Source organism: Crocodylus porosus, unplaced genomic scaffold (assembly GCF_001723895.1).
Source record: "Crocodylus porosus isolate Cpor-Errol unplaced genomic scaffold, CroPor_comp1, whole genome shotgun sequence".
NCBI classification, from domain to species: Eukaryota; Metazoa; Chordata; order Crocodylia; family Crocodylidae; genus Crocodylus; species Crocodylus porosus.
The window spans coordinates 59,253,559-59,275,485 of record NW_017728950.1 but is presented as its reverse complement, the minus strand read 5'-3'; the positions used below and the strand labels follow the sequence as shown (position 1 = coordinate 59,275,485).

Here is a 21,927-nt window from a genome sequence, read left to right as displayed (position 1 = left end):
TGCCCAGCCACACCCCCAGCCTGCTCTCTGACCCCGTGATCGCTGCCTTGCCTGGTCTCACCCCTCACCTGCCCCACAAGGCCCCCCCCATCACTGACCCACCAGGCTCCATCCCCCCAGCCCTCCAAGCCACCCCAATCCCTGTCCCCCAACCCCAGCATCCTGGGAAATTAAAAAAAAAAACGGCACTCACCAGCAGTTTCAGCTGCTGTTGGGGTCACTGGGCCCTCCCCCACAGTGTGGGGCAAGGTGACAGCCCCAGTGGCACCAGCCCGGACCCTGCTGCCCCCCACTGCCCTGTGCTGCCCCTGTGGTGAGTAGAGGATTTTTTTTTTAAGTGCTGGAGGCTGGTGGGGGGGGCAGTCATGAGGGGGTTGGGGGTGCAAGTGGAGAATAGGGCCAGGTGGGGCAGCCACTAGGAGTTCTGGGGGAGTAGGATGGGTGGGGTTGGGTGCGGCAGCCACTGCGGGGGCTGCAGGAGCCAGTGGGGGACGGGGCCATGTGGGGCCTGGTTTAAGTTAAATCAAAGTCCTTCAGCATCCCAGATGTTTTGCAACTCTGGGCAAGGCTCTGCTCTGTGCTCCAGCCCAGCAGGGCTGGACCCTCCCCTCTGCTCCCTGGCTGCAGCTCCAGCAGAGACTGCTAGTACAGCGGGATCTGCCTGGCTTCCTCCTTTCCCTCACCACTCCACACTCAAGCAGGGATTCTCACCTGCCCTCTGCCTTATGCAAACACCTCTCAGCATAAACTAGCATACCACATGCTGGCTACCATCCCTGCTTTGGGAGATGGGACAAAGGCAGACAGGACAGTGTCGGCTTAGGGCTTTTTAGAGTTAATCAAAAGGTAGCTGGTAATGTCCCTCCATTCCTTCCTTGGATAAAGTTGTTTAAGAAGAGCTTGAAGGCTGTTGTTTTGTTTGATTGGCTGATAAATGCTAACAACTCCCTGTGTAACTCCCTGCTCTGTAACTCAATGCTCTGTTATCAACATTGGGGGGTGGGGGCCGAGGAATCCCTCCCTATTCAGAATTTCCTGTCAGGTCCTGGCTACAACACCCTCAGCTCAGCACTGTAGAATGGAAGGGAGGGCTGCTCTAGCGCCCCCTCCCCCCCGATTTCTAGCCTAAGCTACTGCAGACCAGCATTCCCTCTAAGTCGTGTGGTGTCCACGGCTGTGCTCATGCCACGCAGCCAGGCGCACCTATGTGGCCACGCATGCTGCACTGCTTAGAGGGAACGCTGCTGCAGACATTTGCCAGCATTTGCTTAGTCCAGATAGGATGTCTGTACAATTATAAACCAGTCTAGCCTAGCCAGGTTAGACTAACCTGCAAAGATTGAATCAATTCAGGCTCAGGATTTTTGAAAATCTGTCCCTAGCCCAAGAGTCTCATGACTGGAAGCTGCCTAGTGGTTTTACTGAATCAGTATATGATCTCCTTACAGCTTGTCTGTGTCTCCTCTGCAGCTACTAATGCCCACTTTGGCAGCTGCAGGCCTCCAACAGAGCAGTTTTCAGATTTTTTTTACTATTGCAACCTGTTCACAGAGTGAAGCAGAAAGATAGCATATGCCCATGACCAACAAAGCCCATTACCTTCTTTAAGGCTGTACCAGTCTAACAGAAGAAAATTTGGCATCTGGGAGCTTATAAATAGGTATTTTGTTTGATAGGAGTTTTCTGGTATACTGTATTTTGGATAAAAACTAATTGCCATAAACTAAAAGCACTGGAAAATGGTGAGAGATTGGCTATAACAAGAGCTAAATTAAATCCTAACAGAATGGATACATGCTGGCATTATGCCTAATACTCTTGAGGGATTTTAGAGTTCCAATATAAAAGCAGATCCATTTTGGCACCAGGCCTAATTCTCTTGAGGGACAGTTGTAAGTTGCCTGTGGTGTTCTGGCCGTGTGGATCTGTATGTTTGCTAGCTTTTCTGGCTTTCATTTTTTAACTTGAAAAAAAGGAAAAAAAGGAAAAAGAAAAGTACAGAATTTCACGTTCAAGATAACTTCTTCAGAATCATATTTGTGGGTTGTGTGAAATTAAATGTGAAAACCTGTGTGTCATATGGATCATTTATGCTCAGGAGCTGAGTTAAATTTGAACCATGACAAGTAAAAATAAAAAGAAATCTGAAATAACCACTGCCAAATGAACCCCTTGTGCCAATAACATACATATTATAGCTTATATGGAAATTAGGGGAAATAAACCTCAAATATACTCTATCTGCAGTATGTCAAGCCCACAGTGAAATTTCGGTAAAATCATTTCCAGCATTTTTATCCAAACCATAAAAATTATACCAGAACTAAGCTGAAGGAGTTTTACGAACTAAATACTGTCTTTTTGGCAAGACCCAAACCTGGTGAAAGAATTTAGCCAGGCCTTTTTCTGTTGGCTCCAAATGAATCTGCCAGCCAGTTGTTACAAGTCCCCATTTGTGACTGCCCTATGATAAAGTCTTGTTTGGTTTTTTAACCAGTCCAAACTCCTGAAGTATGCATGAAGCTGGAAAACCTGTCATGTTGGATACAAACTAAGATCATTACCATTTAATCACTTTGCTGTATTTAAACATAGTCAATAATCGGGCCTATAAATGGCTGAAATTTGATTAAAGAGAACAACTGAAAAACAAAATAAGACTGAGTCAAGCTTTCTATGTAAGGAGCCACACAGCATACTGATGAACTTCTTTTTCAGACTGTGCCAACTGACACATAAGAACAACAGTCCTAAAGAGCAAAATAACTATGTAAAAGAGATTTCAAGTGTGGCTCAAGCTGCTTACTGATTAACGCTTTTGCACATAACACTTCTCACAAACCTGTGTGATTATTGTTCCTAGTGAAACAAGGCTTTGTTGACAACTACAGACAAATGATCCTTGCTTACCAAGTTCACAGTTCTCACACAGCTTAACAGTTTGAGCTGCCCCTTTTTCCGTAGCTAGTAACCCCCCTACTCTCCCACCCCCGAGAAAAAAAAACAAAAAACCTGCCTTGATAGAATTAGCAACTATTTTGGGGGGCACTGAAGAGTCCAAATTACCTCCTATATCAAGCATGTTCTTCTTCCACACACAATCCTGGTTTAATGTCCCACTTTACTGCTGGAAGTGTTCAGTCAGACTATCAAATTTTCAACAAAAATATAAGAGAACTCAAACCCACTAATATGAGGAGTTTCAGGCAACACATTTACTGCTTATCAGAAGCATATTATGGAAAGGACCTTTGTTTTCTTGTGGGTTACAAAGATGTCCAACTGAGAGATAATCTGGACAGACTCTTTTTGGGGCTTTTCATGACCCACCTCAGATATTTCCATATCACACTACAAGTTCAGCCTTAGTTAAATCCATGCATTTCAAGTCAATTGATTTCAAGAGGGTTGCAAGATTATAGTTAGAATTTGATTCTAAGGCCCTGATTCTTGACTACAACCATCAAGTACTCAGGTGTAATGGAAAAGGTTGGCCAGCAAAGAATCAGATGCGACTCCCTTGATTAAAGGAATGCCCTGGCATCCATACAAGTCCTACCTTGTATCACACATGGACAGCCCACTGCTACCAAAGTAAAAATCATCATCATCATATTATTTTTATAGCTAGTACCTAAAAACTAGGTACTCATTTGGACTCAATGTACTAGGTGCCTTACAAACACGTACCAAGGAGTTCTCTGTACCTTAAAGAGTTTAAACGCTAACAGCACAAGGAGAAATAAAGCACATTAGGAAGAGCAAAAAGAAACAATGGACTGATACAGATAAGCATGAAAAAGAGTGGCCATAGTAAAACTATCGACCTAATCATGATGGAGATTATTGTAATCATCATGAAAATGTAGAATTTTAAGGAAGTTTTGAAGGAGGATACTGAGATTCTTCAGTATTTAAAGGAAACTCCTCACATGTATGTGGGGCAGCAGTGGCAACATGTAGGGGGTAGACGGGGTGCATGTGCATCCCCTGAGAGCACTGGTGTCCACCCCTGAGAGTGCCAGTCAGAGAGTGGGAGTGCCAGATGAAGTGCCGTGGCCACTTCCCAGACAGCAAGATTGGCCGTGGAAACCATCCTCCCTTGGTCGCTGACTGGTCGCTGCGGAGGCACCAGTCACCCATGTGGGGCAGCATGAAAGAAGCACAAAAGTGCTTAATGGAAAACTTTAGTAATAGGGAGTCAAAATTGGAATCTATGTGGAACAAAGATACAGGTTGGTGTCTTGGAGCCCTGTTATAGATTAGACAGGAACAGATGGTAAACTACTTCAAAATTGTAGGGCCAGTAATTTCTGCTTGCCGTAGTGGAAAAGGGGAGCCAGAAAAGGGATACAAAAAAGATGGTGATAATCCAGGAAAGTGATTTGTGCATATGCATAGAGTGCCAGAGGCATGTCAAATAGAATAAAGACGGTTTGTATTCCCAGGAGTTTGGGCTGAGATGCTAAAGATACCTAATCACTTAATTAACACGGACATGAACTGAAATACCTTTGAGGATCTGAGCCTCACAGACTAACTGCAAAAGCATTTATCACATTTCTAGTAAGGAAGTTGATCAGCTATTTAAACACAGGATATGAAATTAACATGGAGTGTTAAGAGGCAGAGCTAGAGCAAAATAGGAATAAAGCCACCCTACCTCCTTCTATAAGCTTTCTATTGAGATCTTACCGCCCATATTATCCTATGGTTAGCTGTCGAAGTAATTCCTACCCAAAAAGAGTGAAAATAATTCTGTTGCCAAGTTGTCCAAACTTATATGGAGGTTCTGTATTTCAAAATGACTCTAAAATAGTAGTATAGGTTTTAAATTTATAGTCATGCAACAATTTTAAGATCAATTTTCCAAAGCTTCAGAGTATAAAGGATTTTTTCTAAGCAACACTGCTGCAATCTCACCATAAGATATGTAACTCACACTTCTTTATCCTTGGTGTATGCATCTTTGCCATTAATAAGGATTTTGCAAGTGCAATTCAGTAAACAGTGTGAAAGATGAGATTTAGGCCAGCTCACTCCTACAAAATAGTTGGCTGCATAAACTGGGATAAAAGGAAGAAAAAGAATAGGGAAATTTTACTTTTGCCAGAGAACAAGAAATTAAATGGGCAAAAATCACAAAGAGCAGACATGGTGAGTAGAAAAGTGCAAAAACATAACCATTTTTATGAGTATAACTACATTTAAAAGGAAAAATGTTGAGTTGAATTGGTTGGAAAAGATTCAGTTTTATTAAATTCAGCTTACTGGAAGAGCACTGTCAAATAAATTATCCTGAAAATTTTTGTAAGTATGATATTTAATGGTAAGAATTTTCTGCATTTTGACTTTGGGCACATCCAAAATAGTCTGACTTTAGCTTATTTTTAATACTTTTTTCACCCTCCCCCCAATTAGCTTCCTAGCCAGTTCCCTAATAAGACGCTAAAAGAGTATAAGTCAGCAAGTATAAAGCAAAGTAAATAAACAAGCAGTGCAAGAAAGCATTTTTTTCACCAAGATTTGGGACTATCAACTAGTATCCTCAGTGAATTTCATATTTCATGCTTTAATACATACCAACTTGTTGATGGCATTGTTCAGATTAATACTCTCCACCATTTTTCTTGCAACTGAATTCAAGAAAGAGCCATCACCCAAATCTTAGCCATTATGGCTAGGGACAGACATTACACATAAACCGGTTTATGTGATCAGAAACTGGTTTAAACCTGTAACAGAATGGATGTTCAGTGCACATAAACTAGTTGCAAAATGGCTGAAACCAGTGTGAGATAAACGTGGTTGAACTGAGTTGGGTCAAACTGGTTTACGCAATGTCTGTCCCAGACCCTTTCCTGATTTAACTTAAACCAGAGTCCCCCAGCATCCCAGATGCTTTGCAGTCATGGGTGGGGCTCTCTGCTCCAGAGCAGGGCTGGCTCCACCCCTCTGCTCCCTCGCTAGTGCTCCGGCAGAGACAGCAGGTACAACAGCATCTGCCTTGCTTCCTCCTGCTCCCTCCCACATCCCTGCTCAAGCAAGGATTCCCCCCTCCCACACCACGAACTATAGCCAACATGTAGTATGCTAGCTAATGCTGAAAGGTGTTTGTGTAAGGCAGATAGAACAAAGGCAGACAGAACAGTGTCTGCTTAGGGCTTTTTGGAGCTAATCAGTAGGTCAGCTCGTCATTGACAAGGCGTAGGGCGTGTTTGTGGGTGCACGTGTACACCCTGAGCTAGGCAGTGCACCCCCTAACAGAAGCACCGCCAGCCTGCAGGGGGGCTGCCACTTGCCACCCCTTCCCCCCTCCACCAACACCACCAACCCTGTCTGCGGGTGGTTGCTAACCACCAGCTGGCACTCGACACCCTACCCCCTGCTGCCACCAACACTGCCGCAGCTGTATGCAGGAGCTCCGTGCTCACCGCCACCACACCCTCACCTGCAGGTGGTCACCATGTCCTCCCAGCCTCCTGGTGCTCGCATCATTTATGTATCTGGTAATGCCATCCCTCCATTCCTTCCTTGGAAAATGTTGTTTAAGAGCAGCTTGAAATTATGAGAGAGGCTTTTGTTTTCTGATCGGCTTATAAATGCTGTTATCAACTCCCTGCTGGGCTGGTCAGGAGCAGCGAGGGGGAACCCCTCTGTCACGTCTCTGGCCACACCGTGATTTGAAGAGACAGAAACCTCCCGCACAAGATCCTATCCCTAACTCACCTGCCACATCTTAATGAAAACTATAGAAGAGGAATTCAATGTAAACTCATCTGGGTCCCCATCCAGGCTTTATTCACAGCACCACTGAGGCTGATGTGGGGCTCCGCCTCCCCTACATCCTGTCCACTTGCCAGCCACTGCAGATGATGATTTTTGACCTCTAAGTGCTGATGCCAACTGCAAGGCACTTTATTCAAAACCCTACGGCGTTCTCAGAAGTAATCTCCCTATCCAGGGTTGTTTCTCCTTTTTCAGGTAAGCCAATGAGGATCACTGAACCCCTTTGACTAGACTTATATCCCTACCTTCTTTTCCCATGTAACTGTTGTATAATATATAAAGAAAAAAACTACAAATAAACAAAACCTCTTCTATAGTGCCATTCTCTAACTTAGGCGTCATGTAACTCTCACTAAGGCATAGAGCCTCCTGGCTCTCTCTCTGACTCATTCAAGTGGATTCTCACTGGGGCCTTGCCCTCCTCATCCTCCTTGGCCAGGGCAAGCCTCCTGCCTCCAGGCTTTAACAGCAGGCTTCCTCCCCTCCCTCAGTGCCTTTTAAATCTTCCATGGTGGCGTGCCAGGCTAACATCAATCAGCCACACACTGCCAATCCAAGCCCAGAGGGAGCTCATAAAGCAGCGTAGCTGCATCATGCACAGATCCAGCACAGGATCCCATCCCAGTAAGTGCCAATCACCTCCTTCTGACCCGGGCACCTTCTGGACCAGGTAGGGACAGGCTCTAGGGGCTTGGGGTTTGACCAGTGAGTCCGGCAATGGACTCATGCTGTAACACCTTCCTTAATCAGAGCCTCCTTCTGGGGCCTGACCATGCCCCCCCCTCAGCTCAGCACTATGGAAGGGGAGGGAAGGCTGCCCTAGCACCCCCTGGCTTCTAACCTGAGCCACTGTAGGCATGTACCTGCATTTTCTCAGTCCAGAGGGGATCTCTGTGCAGTTACTAACCAGTTCAGCCTAGCCAGGTTAGACTAACCTGCAAAGATTAAATCAATTCAGGCTCAGGCTTTTTTGAATGCCTGTCCCTAGCCTATAGGATGTAAATATGTAAAGTTTAAATTGTGAACAAAACTGCATTTTCTACTTACAGCACATACAAATACTGGATTTATGGACTCATGAGTGTAATAGATATTTTGGGGGGGGAAAACACAACCACTTACTTTTACATATTAACTCCAGTCAACTTTTACATACATTACATTCCATGTTTACATTGCCTGTCAAAACTTGGAAGTTTATTGGAAAGATGCAGAGCATTTATGAAGTTTCTGAGACATCACAGAATAACCTGAATAGCTTATTGTGTACCTCAACTTGTAAAAAATCCTTCTTCAAGTGGCTACATGGCAATATCCAGAACAAAAATAGAAAAAAATGACTTTATAGTTCTTGTCTAAGTTAGTTAACAGTTCATTTCTGGCCTCATAATCAAACATTCTCTTAACGGTTTGTATTTGACATTGTTTTCTTAGCAGAAACTATCTTAAATGTTATGCTTATCTTCATGCTTAGTTGGGGCCCCAGGCTGGATTTGGACAGCAGGGCTTCTAGTCAGCCAGATGCAACCTAAGATATAAGAGCAGCCACAGTTGTGGCAGCAGTGGTGGCATGGAGTATGGCAAGGGCAGGAGCACAGGCTCTGGTGGGGTGGAGGTAGGAGGGGTGCAGGGTTCAACAAGGCAGGTACAATGCAAGGTCCAGTGGGGGTGGTGGATGATCTGGCAGCGGATGGTGCAGGGCCACACACGGTTCAGCAGCAGAAGCACAGGGTCCAGTGTGGGCAAGGGTTCTGTACGGTCCAGTGGTGATGAGCCAAGCTCATGGTCTATGGCCATGCTTAACAGGGCTAAGGGGTCTAACTCTGGATATCTTCCAGTAGCACAGTGACCAGATAGAGAGGCTCTGTTGGCTGAATTCAGCATGCATGCTGTAATTTTTACTCTTATCTAGTCCAACCCCTTGCCTGACGCAGGATCATTCCTGTCCAAACCATCCTATACAAATCCATTGTCTAATTTCTTGTGTCTAAACTACACAAGAAACCTTGACGCAACCAGAAGATACAACATCCTAACCTACCACAGGTAAAGCAGGGGGACAATGACAGCTCATGTACTGTTGCTATGACAGTTATTAAAATATTCTTTAAGAGATGCAAGAAAGAGGGCCATCCCACCTTGCTGCAGAGGAAGATAAAACCTCCCATAGTCTGTACCAAACTAACCATGAGGTAAAATTCCTTCCTGAATATCAGTATGGTAATTGGTCTGACCCTGAGCAGAAGGACATGACTCTCTAGCCAGAAACCTCTGGGTTTTAGTTCCAACAAGAGCACTGGCCCAGCCCAGTCAAAATCCCCAGCTTTGGGTGCAGCCAACACCCAATGCATCAGAGGAAGAGGGGAAAAAAAACAATCCTGACACATGCAGCATCAGAAGGGGCAAAAAATTCCTTCCTAGCTCCATGTGGCAAGCAGCAAAGACCATAAGCATGGAAAATATCCATAGCAGACTGTAGGTATAGCTATTCCCAGATCATCCCTGACCATTGTTCTCCACCTCTGTTTAAATACCTCCAATAATGGAGATTCCACAACTTCCCTAGGCAGTCTATTCCATTGCCTCACTGTTTTAACATTGAAGTTTTCCTAATATCCAGTCTAAACCTATTTTACTACAGCTTCAAGCCATTGGTTTACATCTTGCTCTCTGCAGCTAGAGAGAAAAGATATTTGCCGCCTTCTTTTTGGCAGCCCTTCAGATAGAAGGCTGCTATCATGTCCCCTCTTAAGCATTTCTTCCACAAGCTGAACATGCCTGCTTCTTCAGCCTCTTTTAGGATGACTTGCCTTCCAAAGCCCTTACCATTTTTGCCACCTGACTCTGGACCCTCTCTAACTTCTCCATGTGCTTTTTAAAATGTGGAGACCAAAACTGCATGCAGTACTCTAGATGAGATCTAATCAGCCTCACGTAGAGAAACGTTATTACCTCCCACGTCTTGTACCTATGCTTCTGTAACACCCACACACACACACTTGGGTCTATATTGTGGTTTTCTGTGTATGTTTTTCAAGTAAGCAAGATGGCCCCTGTGTTTTGGCCATGTGCCATGGCAGCACCTGGCAACCTGGGGTCTGTATCTGAGGAAAATATGTAAAACCCTCTGGCCTCATTGGCCAGGGGAAGCATAGGATTCTTCAGGCTGATTGGTTGGGAGAGGAACTGGAGCCCAGGGCTCCCTGACTGGACAAAGCCAGGATGATGTCATGCAAAGGGATACAAGGGGAGCTAGGCTGGTTGGAGGGTGGGGAAGAGAAGCTCCTGGGGGCTGCTGAAGAGTGAAGTCTTCTCTACGGGAGAAGCATTGCAGATAGCAAAAAGGGAAGTTCAGGTAGAAGGGAGAGAGGGAGAATTGTCCCAGTGCTCTTGTCTCCTTTTCTTCCAACTTCTTTTTTCTTTTGAGTTTTTAAGGGATCAATACTGGGGAAAAGGGTATTAGTTCCTTGGATTCGCTGGCCAGGAGTTAGGCCTGGCAATGTAAACAGGGTTGGAACCTGGGAGTTTCTAATCCTGCCAGTTTTGGGCCAGGGTTGAGATTTGCAACTTTCTGCTCCCAGTGGAGACATGACCCAAACCACCTGCAGCTCAGGCCTAGTGAGTAGGTCTGGTCTTTCCCCTTGTTTCTTTTGATGGTCCTTTGTTATAGTCAAGCTGTGGGGTTGGGCTGGCTGTAGCCATTAATCAGTCACCCTGGCTCCTTTTGGAGTCTTTCCTGCAGTTTTGTTTCAGCAGGCCATATAATCCAGTCCAGAAATTTTGGGGTGTGTGTATGCTGTCTGGAGCTGCAATCACTCCACACATACACATACAGCCTCTCTGTGGGAGCAAACATTGGCACGCTACCATTCCTTCAAGCGCAATGAGGGGCCCCTTGCACCACAGGAGGACTACGCTCCCTAGCAACTTCCCCTGGTGCAGCACAACCTATAAACTATGTCTTGTAAGTAGTAGTGTTTTAACCTGCATTTGGTGTTTTCCTATGTTTTCTATTATAAATCTGTCTTTTGTGTTTACACTGCTTGTGAGGAGGGAGTTTTTATGTGGGATACCCTAGTTATTCATTTAGTGTTTCCCAGATGGTCTGGGTGGGGACTCAAGCCAAGGAAAAATATATTTAGTACCTCAAAATTGAACCTGGCCCTTGCTGCTGCTGAGCAGTGCTGGGCCAAAGGGATACACTTCTATTGGTGCATCCCAAAACTGCATATACCATTCATGTAACTGCATCACACTGTAGACTCATATTGAGTCTATGATCTACCATGATTCCAACACCCCTTTCTGTAGGGTGGCCATCCAGCTAAGTGTCCCCCATTTTGAACTTGTAATTTTGATCATTCCTCCCAAGGTGTAGCAGTTTGCATTTTTCGGCATTGAACATTCTGTTAGCTCCAGCCCAGCTTTCCAATCTGTCTAGATCCTTCTGAAATGTACTCTTCTCTTTCAACATGTTTGCAGTCATTCTCAGTTTCATGTTCTCTGCTAATTTGCTCAAAAAGCTCTGTACCAGTATGGCTCTTGTGCAAAGCATTTGACACTTGATACATAGCACTTGTGAATCCCTTACTCACAATGGTAATTTACAATGAAATCCTTCAAGGCCCTTAAAGGACGCATGGTTTGATTGATATCTACTTCAGCTTCTTGAAGCATTTTACTTGTGGCATTGACTTCATAAAGGATATGATTCTAAAGTACCATGCTGCACAAAAATTTATAGTCAACAGATTTTGTGAGGCAGCTCCTTGGCATTTCTTTAAGTTTTTGGTTCTGGTTTCATTGAAATTGAAAATAGAGCATCATAGGCTTCTAAGATTCTTCTAGCAAAATATATGGACTATCAATTCAACATTGCCATCTCATTTTACATACGAGTTCTGGAAACAGGTGGATCACATGTTCATTCATTATAGCCCAGCACTGCAGCACGGCCACAGGAAAAAGTACAAATACTTTGAACTACATCAAAAAATGTCACAACTGTGCAACAATTCACAGCACTGTTGAATTTGAGATTCAAAAAATGTGCACTGCATGGGACAAAAAATGCTCTTGTTAGGGTCTTGAATTCTCTTTGAACTCTATGGTGTTTTCTTTTCACATTTGCCCCATTTTTGTAGTATTGACTGCTCAAAGCACAGAGTGAGATTCCCATTTATTTTAACTGTTGCAGGAAGGCATATGTCGTTCCAGCACCAGTAGTATCTATCACATTCAAAAATACAACATTATATTTTTTGACTGTAGCTGTGCCTTCTCTTTCCTCATACACTCTTCTGCAGAAACATCTAAAAAAAAGTCACTTTTTTTTACTAGTGTTTTGAGTACAATCAAGAATCATAGCTGGCAGCTTTCAAGGCTCAAATAATACTCTGCTTGATAATGTGCCCATAATTTCCTTTTAAATATATTTGTCCAGGTAATAAACACCAACTTCTTTTGAGATCATTTGTTAGAGATGTTCTTTTATCGTAAGGTTACATTTCCCAAGAAATGATATATTTAAAAAAATTCCCATTGTAGGATGAACCTGATAGGGATATGTTTTCTATTCCACACAGATTTAGCAAATCAAAAATAATTTCCAAAATAGCTTGCCAATATTCTACCAGAGAATAAATGTGGTTGGTTGAACCCTCTCAACTGAAAGATGCCTATGTATCACTTGGAGGTAAAACAGCTAATTTCAGAAATCCTAATAGTGTCTAACTGCTTCAAATTTTTGGCTTCAAATTTTCTTGTGCAGCATCCAGCTCCAAAAAGATGTGTCTGTTTTCATCAGAGATTGTCACTATTGCTTGCAGTTTCATCCATGAAGATTTAAACTAGGGATGTATATATCATTAAAAGATTATTAGGGTTGTCAAATGTTTTTTTAAAATTCTTGCTATTAGTTGTGCAATTAAAAAACTTAGTCGCGATTAATCATGATTTTAATTGCACATGTAAAAACTCCCAGGGTGTGGGATAGGGGCTGCATTTACCTGCCCGGAGCAGTGTGGGCAGCTGGGAGCCATGCACAGAGCTGCTTGGACACAAAGTGCTGGGAGCTGTTCCCCGGGGCCTTTGACGGGTGAGGAAGAGGCAATGGCAAGCCCCACCAGACCACATGAAGTGATGTGTGGCGGCAGCAGATGAGGGGCTTTTCCAGCCTTCTGCAGCAGCTGGAGCACTGGAAGGGTGGGAGCAGACTAGCTATGGGGACTAGTTCCCCCTCACTCCTTCCCCTTACTCCTTCTTCCCTTCCTCCCTCCTGCCTGCACTGCTACCTTCCTGTTCCTGAGGCACTGCACCACTTACCTTCCCTGCTGGATTGTGCCCCATGCTAAATATTAACTGGTAATCTATTACCAGTATAAATATACTTATCATTTAAAAGTTTAAGCATTTAAGCCTTTCACAATCCTAATTTAAACTCTTAACCCATTAGCCAATTACATGTGCATATAAATACAAGCTAGTTAAGGAACCATCAAATACAAACAGATTCATCAAAATCAAAAGCACTGCCAAAATGCTCTTGTCCAACAGCAAATGCCACAACATTCTGTATTTGCAAAACTTGCTATGTTCTTAATGTGAATTCATAAAACTATGCCTCTCTAACAATAAAATTAGTCTCTATCATTTTATTTAATGTACTAAAAATGACATGCTGTTTAATATTTTCTTTGTCATTTGTTAACATTGCAGTTGTAACCACATTACACAATCAATAGTACACAGGAAGTACTTAACCAAATAATGATATACCTAACTAAAGACACATACAATGCTGCTTGTTCAGACTTGCCTTTCTTATCCAGAGAGTAAGGAAAAAAACAGTATGTTCTGCATCCTCATCATACACAAATGCATTATGAAATGATATTCTGAATGGGACAGGATGTTAAGTACCATTTTTAGAAATGTTTCCTTTGAAACTACTGCAACATAATTACAAAATAGAATGTCCTCCAGGTCAAGAAAGGTTTGATCAGTGTACTAGTGGTTAATATAGATTATTATAGTTTTCCTTTTTTTTTTTTTTTTTTTGACTGAACTGCCAATGTCTGTTATAGGTACCTTTACTAAAATAGCTTGTATTTTGGGCTGACCTAAACCATTTGCTTTTCCTTCCATACCAAAAAAAATTCCTGAATTTTTCCACCATTCCCCAAGTACTATAGTCATTTATGCTTTAATACTGATATAACCAACAAATGTAAGTCACTCATGGTTTTCATGAGCTAAAGGACTAATAACAATAGCTAGCAGCAGAAATAAGCTTTTCTTTCTATGCCGACCCTTTATAAGAGTATGCTTAACACACAAACAGCACTATGAACATGAATAGCATGAATAGACTTATTTTACAGACAGCATAGTCAAGCATAAAGATTTAACAGATGCTTTGAGCACAGCACAGTGGATGAGACATAGATCTACCTTATTGGAGATATGAACACTATTCTCAACACGTGTAACCTTTAATCAGGTACAAGGTTTTGTTAAATAAGAAAGGTTGTGAAAGCTGGGGACCACTAAACCACATCAATGGAGGAAGCAAGTAGAAAACTCATGGGCTCCTGCATCTATACCCCATGCAGATTCCTTAGGTCAAATGATATTAGAAGAAAACTGTGTCTTTTTTGAACCAGATATTCAATCCTATGTGACATGCTGAAGTAGGAGCTGTTCAGTGCGGTAATAAAACTTTAGCAATCTCTGCTGAACAGAAATGTTAATTCTGACAGCTCAAAACTAGGCAAAATCTCAACTGATGCTCATAGGGATAACATATCATGTATTCCTGAACCCAGGACTATCCCATCTGCCATAGTTCAAAGTGCAGTGCTAAACTAATGAAGACACTACAATTTTTGTTGTAAGATAGAAATGGCAGGTAGCTTTATAACATAATTCACATTTGCACTCTTTTTATATAAAATAAACTAAATGCCACCATTTGATCTAAGAGTATTTTTTTCTTCAAGAATTCCTAGTGCCCATCACAACTAAGAGAGTGAAACATATGCTTACAGAATGTGAATGCTATATTAAGTGCTAGAAATTGTAATCTCCAAAGTCCCTAAAGAGGATCAGGAGCCCAGCAGGGTCTCTGAGCCTTTGTATAATGCATTTTTTTTCTTCTTATCCTACCATTTGGAATAAAAATTATATGAATTATTTTATCAAATGTGGAGGACAAACTGCCTAGCAAACTGGTCTTGTGCTATAAAATTCACCTGTATTTGAAAATGCATATGTATCTTAATTACCATACATACGTGGTAAAAGCAACCTTTATGTTGCTGTAATAATAAAACTAAATTAAACATTGTTTTTAACATCTATATCTAGCCATACTATATGAAAACCCTAAATCAGTGGTTCTCAATCTTTTTAGGCTCAAGACACCCCTACATAAGTTGTGTGAATTTAGTGGCACCCCATTTCAAAAGCCAATTTATTTATTACATTGCTTACCTCCTTGCACAGGGGCCTAAGCAGTGGAGGCAGGGGAGCCACAAAGCAGTGAACCCAAGCCTGTGCTTATGTGTTTATCTCCTCACATCTCCCTTAGCTCCTCATGTTTCCTGTGGCACCCTTCTAAGGATCTCACAGCACTCCAAGGTACCCTGGCACCCTGGCTGAGAATCACTGCCTGAGATACATGAATTTAAATAATGCCTTCAGAAACTTTCATGGAATAATAATTTTACTTGCACTGAGTCTACAAGAAGCTACACTGGAAAGTTAAGGAAATATACGAGAGTAAAAGGTAAGGAAAGTAAAATATAAAAGAAACTATGTTTTTATGATCATATTGACTATCTAATACATTAGTAGAATTGGGTGCCTCTACACATGAAATCAGTGCACCTGAATAAACTCCAGCATAATTCGCACCAGAGTTAATTGCTCCTGGGCACAGCATTTACACTGTACCCAGGACTGCAGCCTATCGAGCCTCAGCTGGCAAGAAGTTCAGGGGAGCAGGGTGGGCTCAGCCTGCCAGCCTGGAGCTGCTCCAACCTGGCTCAATGTGCTGTAGAGGGGCTGGCTAGGGCAATGCAGGCCTAGCTGGCAGGCAGTCCCCACACTGTCGGACCCTCATGCCCCAGCCAACCCCAGTCACCATCTACACATGGGTTGTGGCAGAGTAAATAATTATGCCATAAGATAGTACTTATGTCAGGCAGTACTATCCTACAGTGGAATTAATTAGTTTACTCTGGCCTAATAGTACTGCACATGTAGATGGTGATGCTTTATTATGGAGCTAATTAGTCAACTGCAGTAAAGAGTCTTGTGCCCCTACACAATGAACCTTGTATGTTTTCTTAGATGTAATACTGTAATATTTTATATTTTATACAGTTCCTGTTCACCCTATAGATCCCAAAGATCTGCAACTGTTATATATATATGGCCTTCCAAAGGAAAAAAATTGAGCATTGTTGCAGGGTAGATGGAGAAGGCACTGGTAAAGGTGAGAAAGGCAAGATTGTTTTGGCAGCACAGAAGCCAGTCTCCCTCCCATATTGCATGCTTTTGGAATGAAAGTCTTGTATGTAATATGGTAAGAGGTAAGTATGTATCCATTAGCATTGCCTCCTCTTTTTCTCTTCTAGTCTCAATTCCTTATATTGTCAATCCCATTTACTTCCTAGCTAGCGCTACTCTACACTGCACCTTTTCTCATCCCCACAGTATCTCACCATTGTTGCTTATTTTTAATCTTTCCTAGTGGCAGCCCTTCCACTGAGTTCTTCCATTTCCCTCTCATTGCATTCCATATCTGTTAGGGCTGAATGGCCCAAGGGTGAGAGATGGGCACACTTTTACAAAAAGTGTGATGAGGACCACAGTCCTTAGATGACAAAGGACAATAGCCTGGTTACCGTTCTTTCCACCCTACTCTGGGCAGAAGACAGTTTTATTCTTAACATAAAAGTTTACCTAGTGGTTGGTCAACCAGCAACTGAGATCCTTTTAAAGATCACAGTACATGTTCATCAGTATGTAGACTCCATGCATGATGGTCTCTGTGGTCCTCAGTTAGTGGAGTACTGTGCAAGTACTTATGCAAATGCATGTTACCATAGTGCCTGATTAAATTAAACACTTAAATGTTCAACATTTATTTAAGATCCATTAATTTCAACCTGTGTTTTCAAAATTAAGTAAATGCTTAAGTGACTTGGTGAATAGAGATGGATTTTAGCAAATGTTTAAAATGAAGTGAATAACAAGAAACAGTTAATAGCAAGGAGACACAGATCAATAGAAATAAAAGCACCCTTGTCCTCCTCCTCCAAACTTTCACTCAAATGTCAAGCCAAAAACTTTTCCTGATATTTAAAAAAAGTTTAACCTTCTTCCTCTCCATTAACCCCATTTCCAGAACCAAAAATGGACATCTGCACGTTACTGTATTTACTCGATTCCAAGATGAGGCATTTCTCCTCATTCAACATGGGGAAAGCAAAGCCTCATCTTAGAATCAAGCATCAAGTAAAAATACAGTATACATAGTTAGAAGAGGCAACAGGAATCCACTCGGTGAGGCACAGGGTAGGATAGGAACTGGCACGGAGGCATCCAGCAGCATGGCACACAACACAAGGAGACAGGCAGCAGAGGGGTCAAGTGGCCAGAGGACAGGCAAAGGGCAGGAGGGGCAAGTGGTGGAGGCAGGTTGTGTGGGGGTCAGGTGGTGGAGGAGCAAGCGCTGAAGTGGGAGGTCAAGCTCTGTGGGAAACAAGTGATGGGAAGTGGAGCCAGGCTGTCTGTCACTCCCTGTCACTTGCACCCCTGCTTCTGCTTTCCTTGCTGCAGCAGTGAGGGTGATGAATTTAAGATGACCCTCCAATCATTAGATTCTACTAATGTATAATTTTCCATGTATAGAATATAACGATTGGGGGGTTGTCTTAAATTTGACATCCTGAATTTGAGTAAATACCATATATAAATTATTATATCTAAAAAGAAAAAATATGTATATTTGCAGTATTCCCAACTTGCCTGGAATCAGAAGGTACTAAAATCCCACAGTTCCAGTCTGGTTTTGCAAACTCAAGAGCTTCAGTTAGGTAAGCCTCTGAAGTAGTACTTGCTACTTGTGTGCCTATCCAAACAGAACCTGCTTCCAAACCCTATGAGCTCTGGCCATTACTAACTACTGTGACGCACACAGTCATTCCCCAAAACAGGTTGCAATCAAATACTAGGTCATGGTTGAAGGGCACTCACTGGGCAGCAACTCTTCAAAATATCTGAAGTATTTTACAGACTCTGCAGCACACTCTCTCCAAAAGCTATGACAACGTTTGCTCCATCCATCAATGAGCAGTTCTTAGTCATCAATGGGAAACTGCGCTCATGCATGCAATGGGGAATATTTCCTATAGCACTTGCACAATTCTGGCACGCAAGCAAATGAAATGACCATCTGAATTTGTTGGAATAAGATATTACAGTAGCAAAGAAAAGGATGAATTATGATTATAAGCCCTCTGGCACATTTCAGACAATACAAAAAGTTGGGACAAACAGATGTTGCAAATCTTAAAGTAATAATGAAATCAGGACCTATTATAGTAGAAAATAAAGAGATATTTTTGTTGTGGTTGTTTCAACATATCCCTTTTTTAATAATAATAAAGGTGGCACAATAATAGAAATTGGATCTTATACCCTAAAGTCAATACTAATATGCATATGATAGCAAGAAAAGGAAGGATCATAAAACAAGGATATTTTCAATAACATTAGAAAATGAATCCTACCTTTAACCGTGCTTGTAGAGAAGTTGTTTCTGTATTCCTGCTGCTTTGGCTTTAAAGACTGTGGTGCTGGCAGCCCTGGAGTCTGTGGGACTTGGAATAAAGGCTTCCCATTTGTAACCACTTGTCTCCTGGGACTTAAAGCAGGGAGGTGGATGGTACCATCAGTGATGTTGCTCTGAGGAGCGACCCCTCCTCCCAGGGGCATCTTTAAATGTAGGCTGGAAGACAAGTTCCCAATAGCTGGGCTTGGGGTGCTGCTATTCGAAGATGAACAGGGTGTTCCTGTTTGAACTCTGATCGGAGGAATCTGCTGTCCACTGATCATCCCAGGTCCATGGGGAGTACCTGATGTGCGGTGGCTCATACTGCATGACCTCCCATTCATTGTCAAGCAGTTGCTAAGTACAAAACGTGTTTTCCAAATCTACCAATATCAATGTCATCAGTCCATGGTCAGTAAGTAATCCATTGTGCATTAAGTCTGTTAAAAAACAAATTTTTAAAGTTAATTATATTGTATTAAATAACACATAAGGACAAGACTGTGCACAGTATTTTTCTACATGAAAAAATTATTGATTGTGAGCAGCAAAGTATGAATAATAGGGCAAATAAAGAAGGCAAAGTTAAATACTGACTTAGAATCAATAAGGAGAAAACCTAACCCTTCAAGAGCAGAAGTTTACAATAAGGTCAGCTGCATTCACATCATCTAAACCAGCCATGAAATGGAGTAAATGTTGAGGAAGGGAAGGAAAGCAGCTTGGAATAAAAAACCAGCCACTAGGCTTGGATAGGCAGTCAGTTTCTCCACGGAGAGTCCCAGCTTTCTCTGGGGAAGCAATGAGTGTACAGATCTTGGTATTTTTTAGCCCAGAATGGCCACTTTGAGAGAAAAATAACTGGGGAACAATCCAAGTGAAGTGCTTCCCTGAAGTCTCTCTCTCCGCAGACAGAATTTTCCACGGGCAATGGAGGCAGAGCTGACCTCCACAATCCCAGCGTGCTTTGCTTCTTTTCTCCCCACTCCCATAGCAGGAGGAAGAGTTGTGTCAGTCACAGCCAAGTAGTGAGCAGAACATAATCCATGAGTGCTTTAGGCTGGAAAAAGCTAGTGCTGAAGCACTTCAGGAATGTGTTCTGTTCCTGGCTTGTTCCCTGCCTAAATCACAATGTAGCATTTGGGTGCAGGGGAGCACACAAGCCTATGCCCTACCCAGCCTTAGCTGGGCTCCAACACAGGATGGGAGAGGGGAAAGGCTGGAGGACTCTTGTGTGCATGGCACAGACCCTTGCCAATCCCTGCCTCCCTTCACTTAAAAAAAAGAAAGAGACAAAGAAAAGCCTGCAGTGCTCTCCAGGTTGCGTGCTCTAGGGATCCCTAACAGCCCTCATTGTCTGTACCGCAGGGTCTTTTTTTCTTTGTCTGAACTTCCATACAGGTCAGTTTTTTAGTCAAGAAAACAAACCTGGAAGAGTTGTCCTGGATGATTTGAATATGCATACGCAGCCACTGACTGAAAATTGGCACCAAGATGAACTAAACTATTCATTAACAATATGGTGAAAAACAGAGTACCCAGATATGAAAAAATGCCAGTTCACGTTCTGAGGTTGATAAAAATAAAAAAATAAGATGGAGGGGTGGTAGGGAGGGGAAGGGGCAGAACTCTAGCAGACTCTTTGAGATTCCACTATGAAAAACACAGTAGAGCAATGCTCCTAGAAGAAATTTCAGTAATTGAAATCCATTATGTAAATTTACACATATAGCCATTCTAAATGATAATAAATTATAAGGCCGTATTTTCAAGACTGCCTTTAAATTGTGCCCATAATTTTGGTAGCATTTAAGTCGGGCGTTGGCAAAATGGGAGATCTGGCCAGCGGCTGGACTCCATTTCCCAGCAGACTCTGCCCACAAGGCTGAAGCTGGTTTCCATGAAGACCCCTGCAGCAACAGGGCCACAAGGCCAGGGTTCCCATGGAGACTGGCCCCAGTGGCACCAGTAGGGCACACAACTGGGCAGAGAGCTGCTCCACAGCTGGGGCTGGGATCTTGCAGTGGTGACAGTGTGGTCCAGAGCCAGGGCAGGGTCATAAGCCGCTGCCTGCACCCCCTTGCCTGAGGTGTGTGAGCAACAGATCGCAGTTCTGACCCGGATCCAGACCATTCTGTCACCACTGCAAGATCCTGGCCCCAGAGCAGCTTCCCACCCATCCTCACATCCTGCCTCCATGGAAACCCTGGCCCTATGCTGTCACTGCCCTGCTGCTGCTGGGGTCTCCATGGAAACTGGCCACAGCAACATGGGCAGGAGCTGCTGGGAAATGGACTCTGATGTGGGACTTTGCCCACTCCTGGTTTAAGTGATGCCATTGCCGGGATGGTCCAGATTGCCTATCCCAATCATGTAGTTGGTCCAATACAAGATAACACCAACAAGAATTTTGCAACTCATAGTCTTTACCAGAGGGTTTTTTCACTTAAATTTTCATGTCATGTTTACTCATTTATATACATCCACAGAGTGGTAGAGAGAAGCTGCATTTGTGAGTATAAATTATAGATGGTTACGATATCAAACAAATGGCATAATCTAGGCCCCAAGTCAGCAAAGCACTAAAATGCATACTTGATTTTAATCAAAAGATTCATTCATGTGGTTAAAACTAACCACATTTAAGCATTTTGTTGATTTAGGAACCGGAGGCCTAATTGTCCTGTTTGCACAAACAAGTGAAGTTTGTATACAAATCTGATGTTTAATGTACAGATGTATTTATATTCATATATTCACCCAGGGCTCTATCTTAAGAATTTTGACCATGAACCAAAAAAAATTTAACTCTGTGTGTAATCAAATGGAAACTAACATGAATCAGGGCCAAAGGGTTCATGAGAGAAGTCCAGGGGCCTATTTCCATGCTTAACGTGATCCTGCAGTGCCCTACAATGTTTAAACACTCCACCCATGATCTAAGGAAAAATAGCTAAACATCATGCGCTCAACTGTTGTAGAAAATTTTGTTCAGCCCTGTTAGGATCAAGGTGGTGTAAGTGGTATTTACACACATATATATGCATGTCCATACTTACTCCTATATAATGTGTGTGAATACATGTGTGTATATATGTGTATTTATATATACATACACAGACACAATTTATATATACACATATTATTTATATGCATGTATGTATGTGTGTGCATATGTGTATATATACACACAGATATGCATACATACCACTATTTATATTTATTTCATAGATTTCATAGACATTAGGGCTGGAAGGGACCTCGGGAGATCATCGAGTCCAGCCCCCTGCCCAAAG

The 21,927-nt window shown here is 42.6% G+C and overlaps 1 protein-coding gene across 1 annotated transcript in view; it reads right to left on the bottom strand.

Annotated features, from left to right (window-relative positions):
* Positions 1 to 21,927, bottom strand: part of GLIS3 (GLIS family zinc finger 3) — a 328,965-nt gene that overhangs the window by 295,722 nt on the left and 11,316 nt on the right. Inside the window, exon 2 of the mRNA XM_019555349.1 lies at positions 18,591 to 19,071. Coding sequence (XP_019410894.1) covers positions 18,591 to 18,975 — 385 coding nt within the window. The 5' untranslated portion in view covers positions 18,976 to 19,071. The remainder of the gene's footprint in view (positions 1 to 18,590; positions 19,072 to 21,927) is intronic.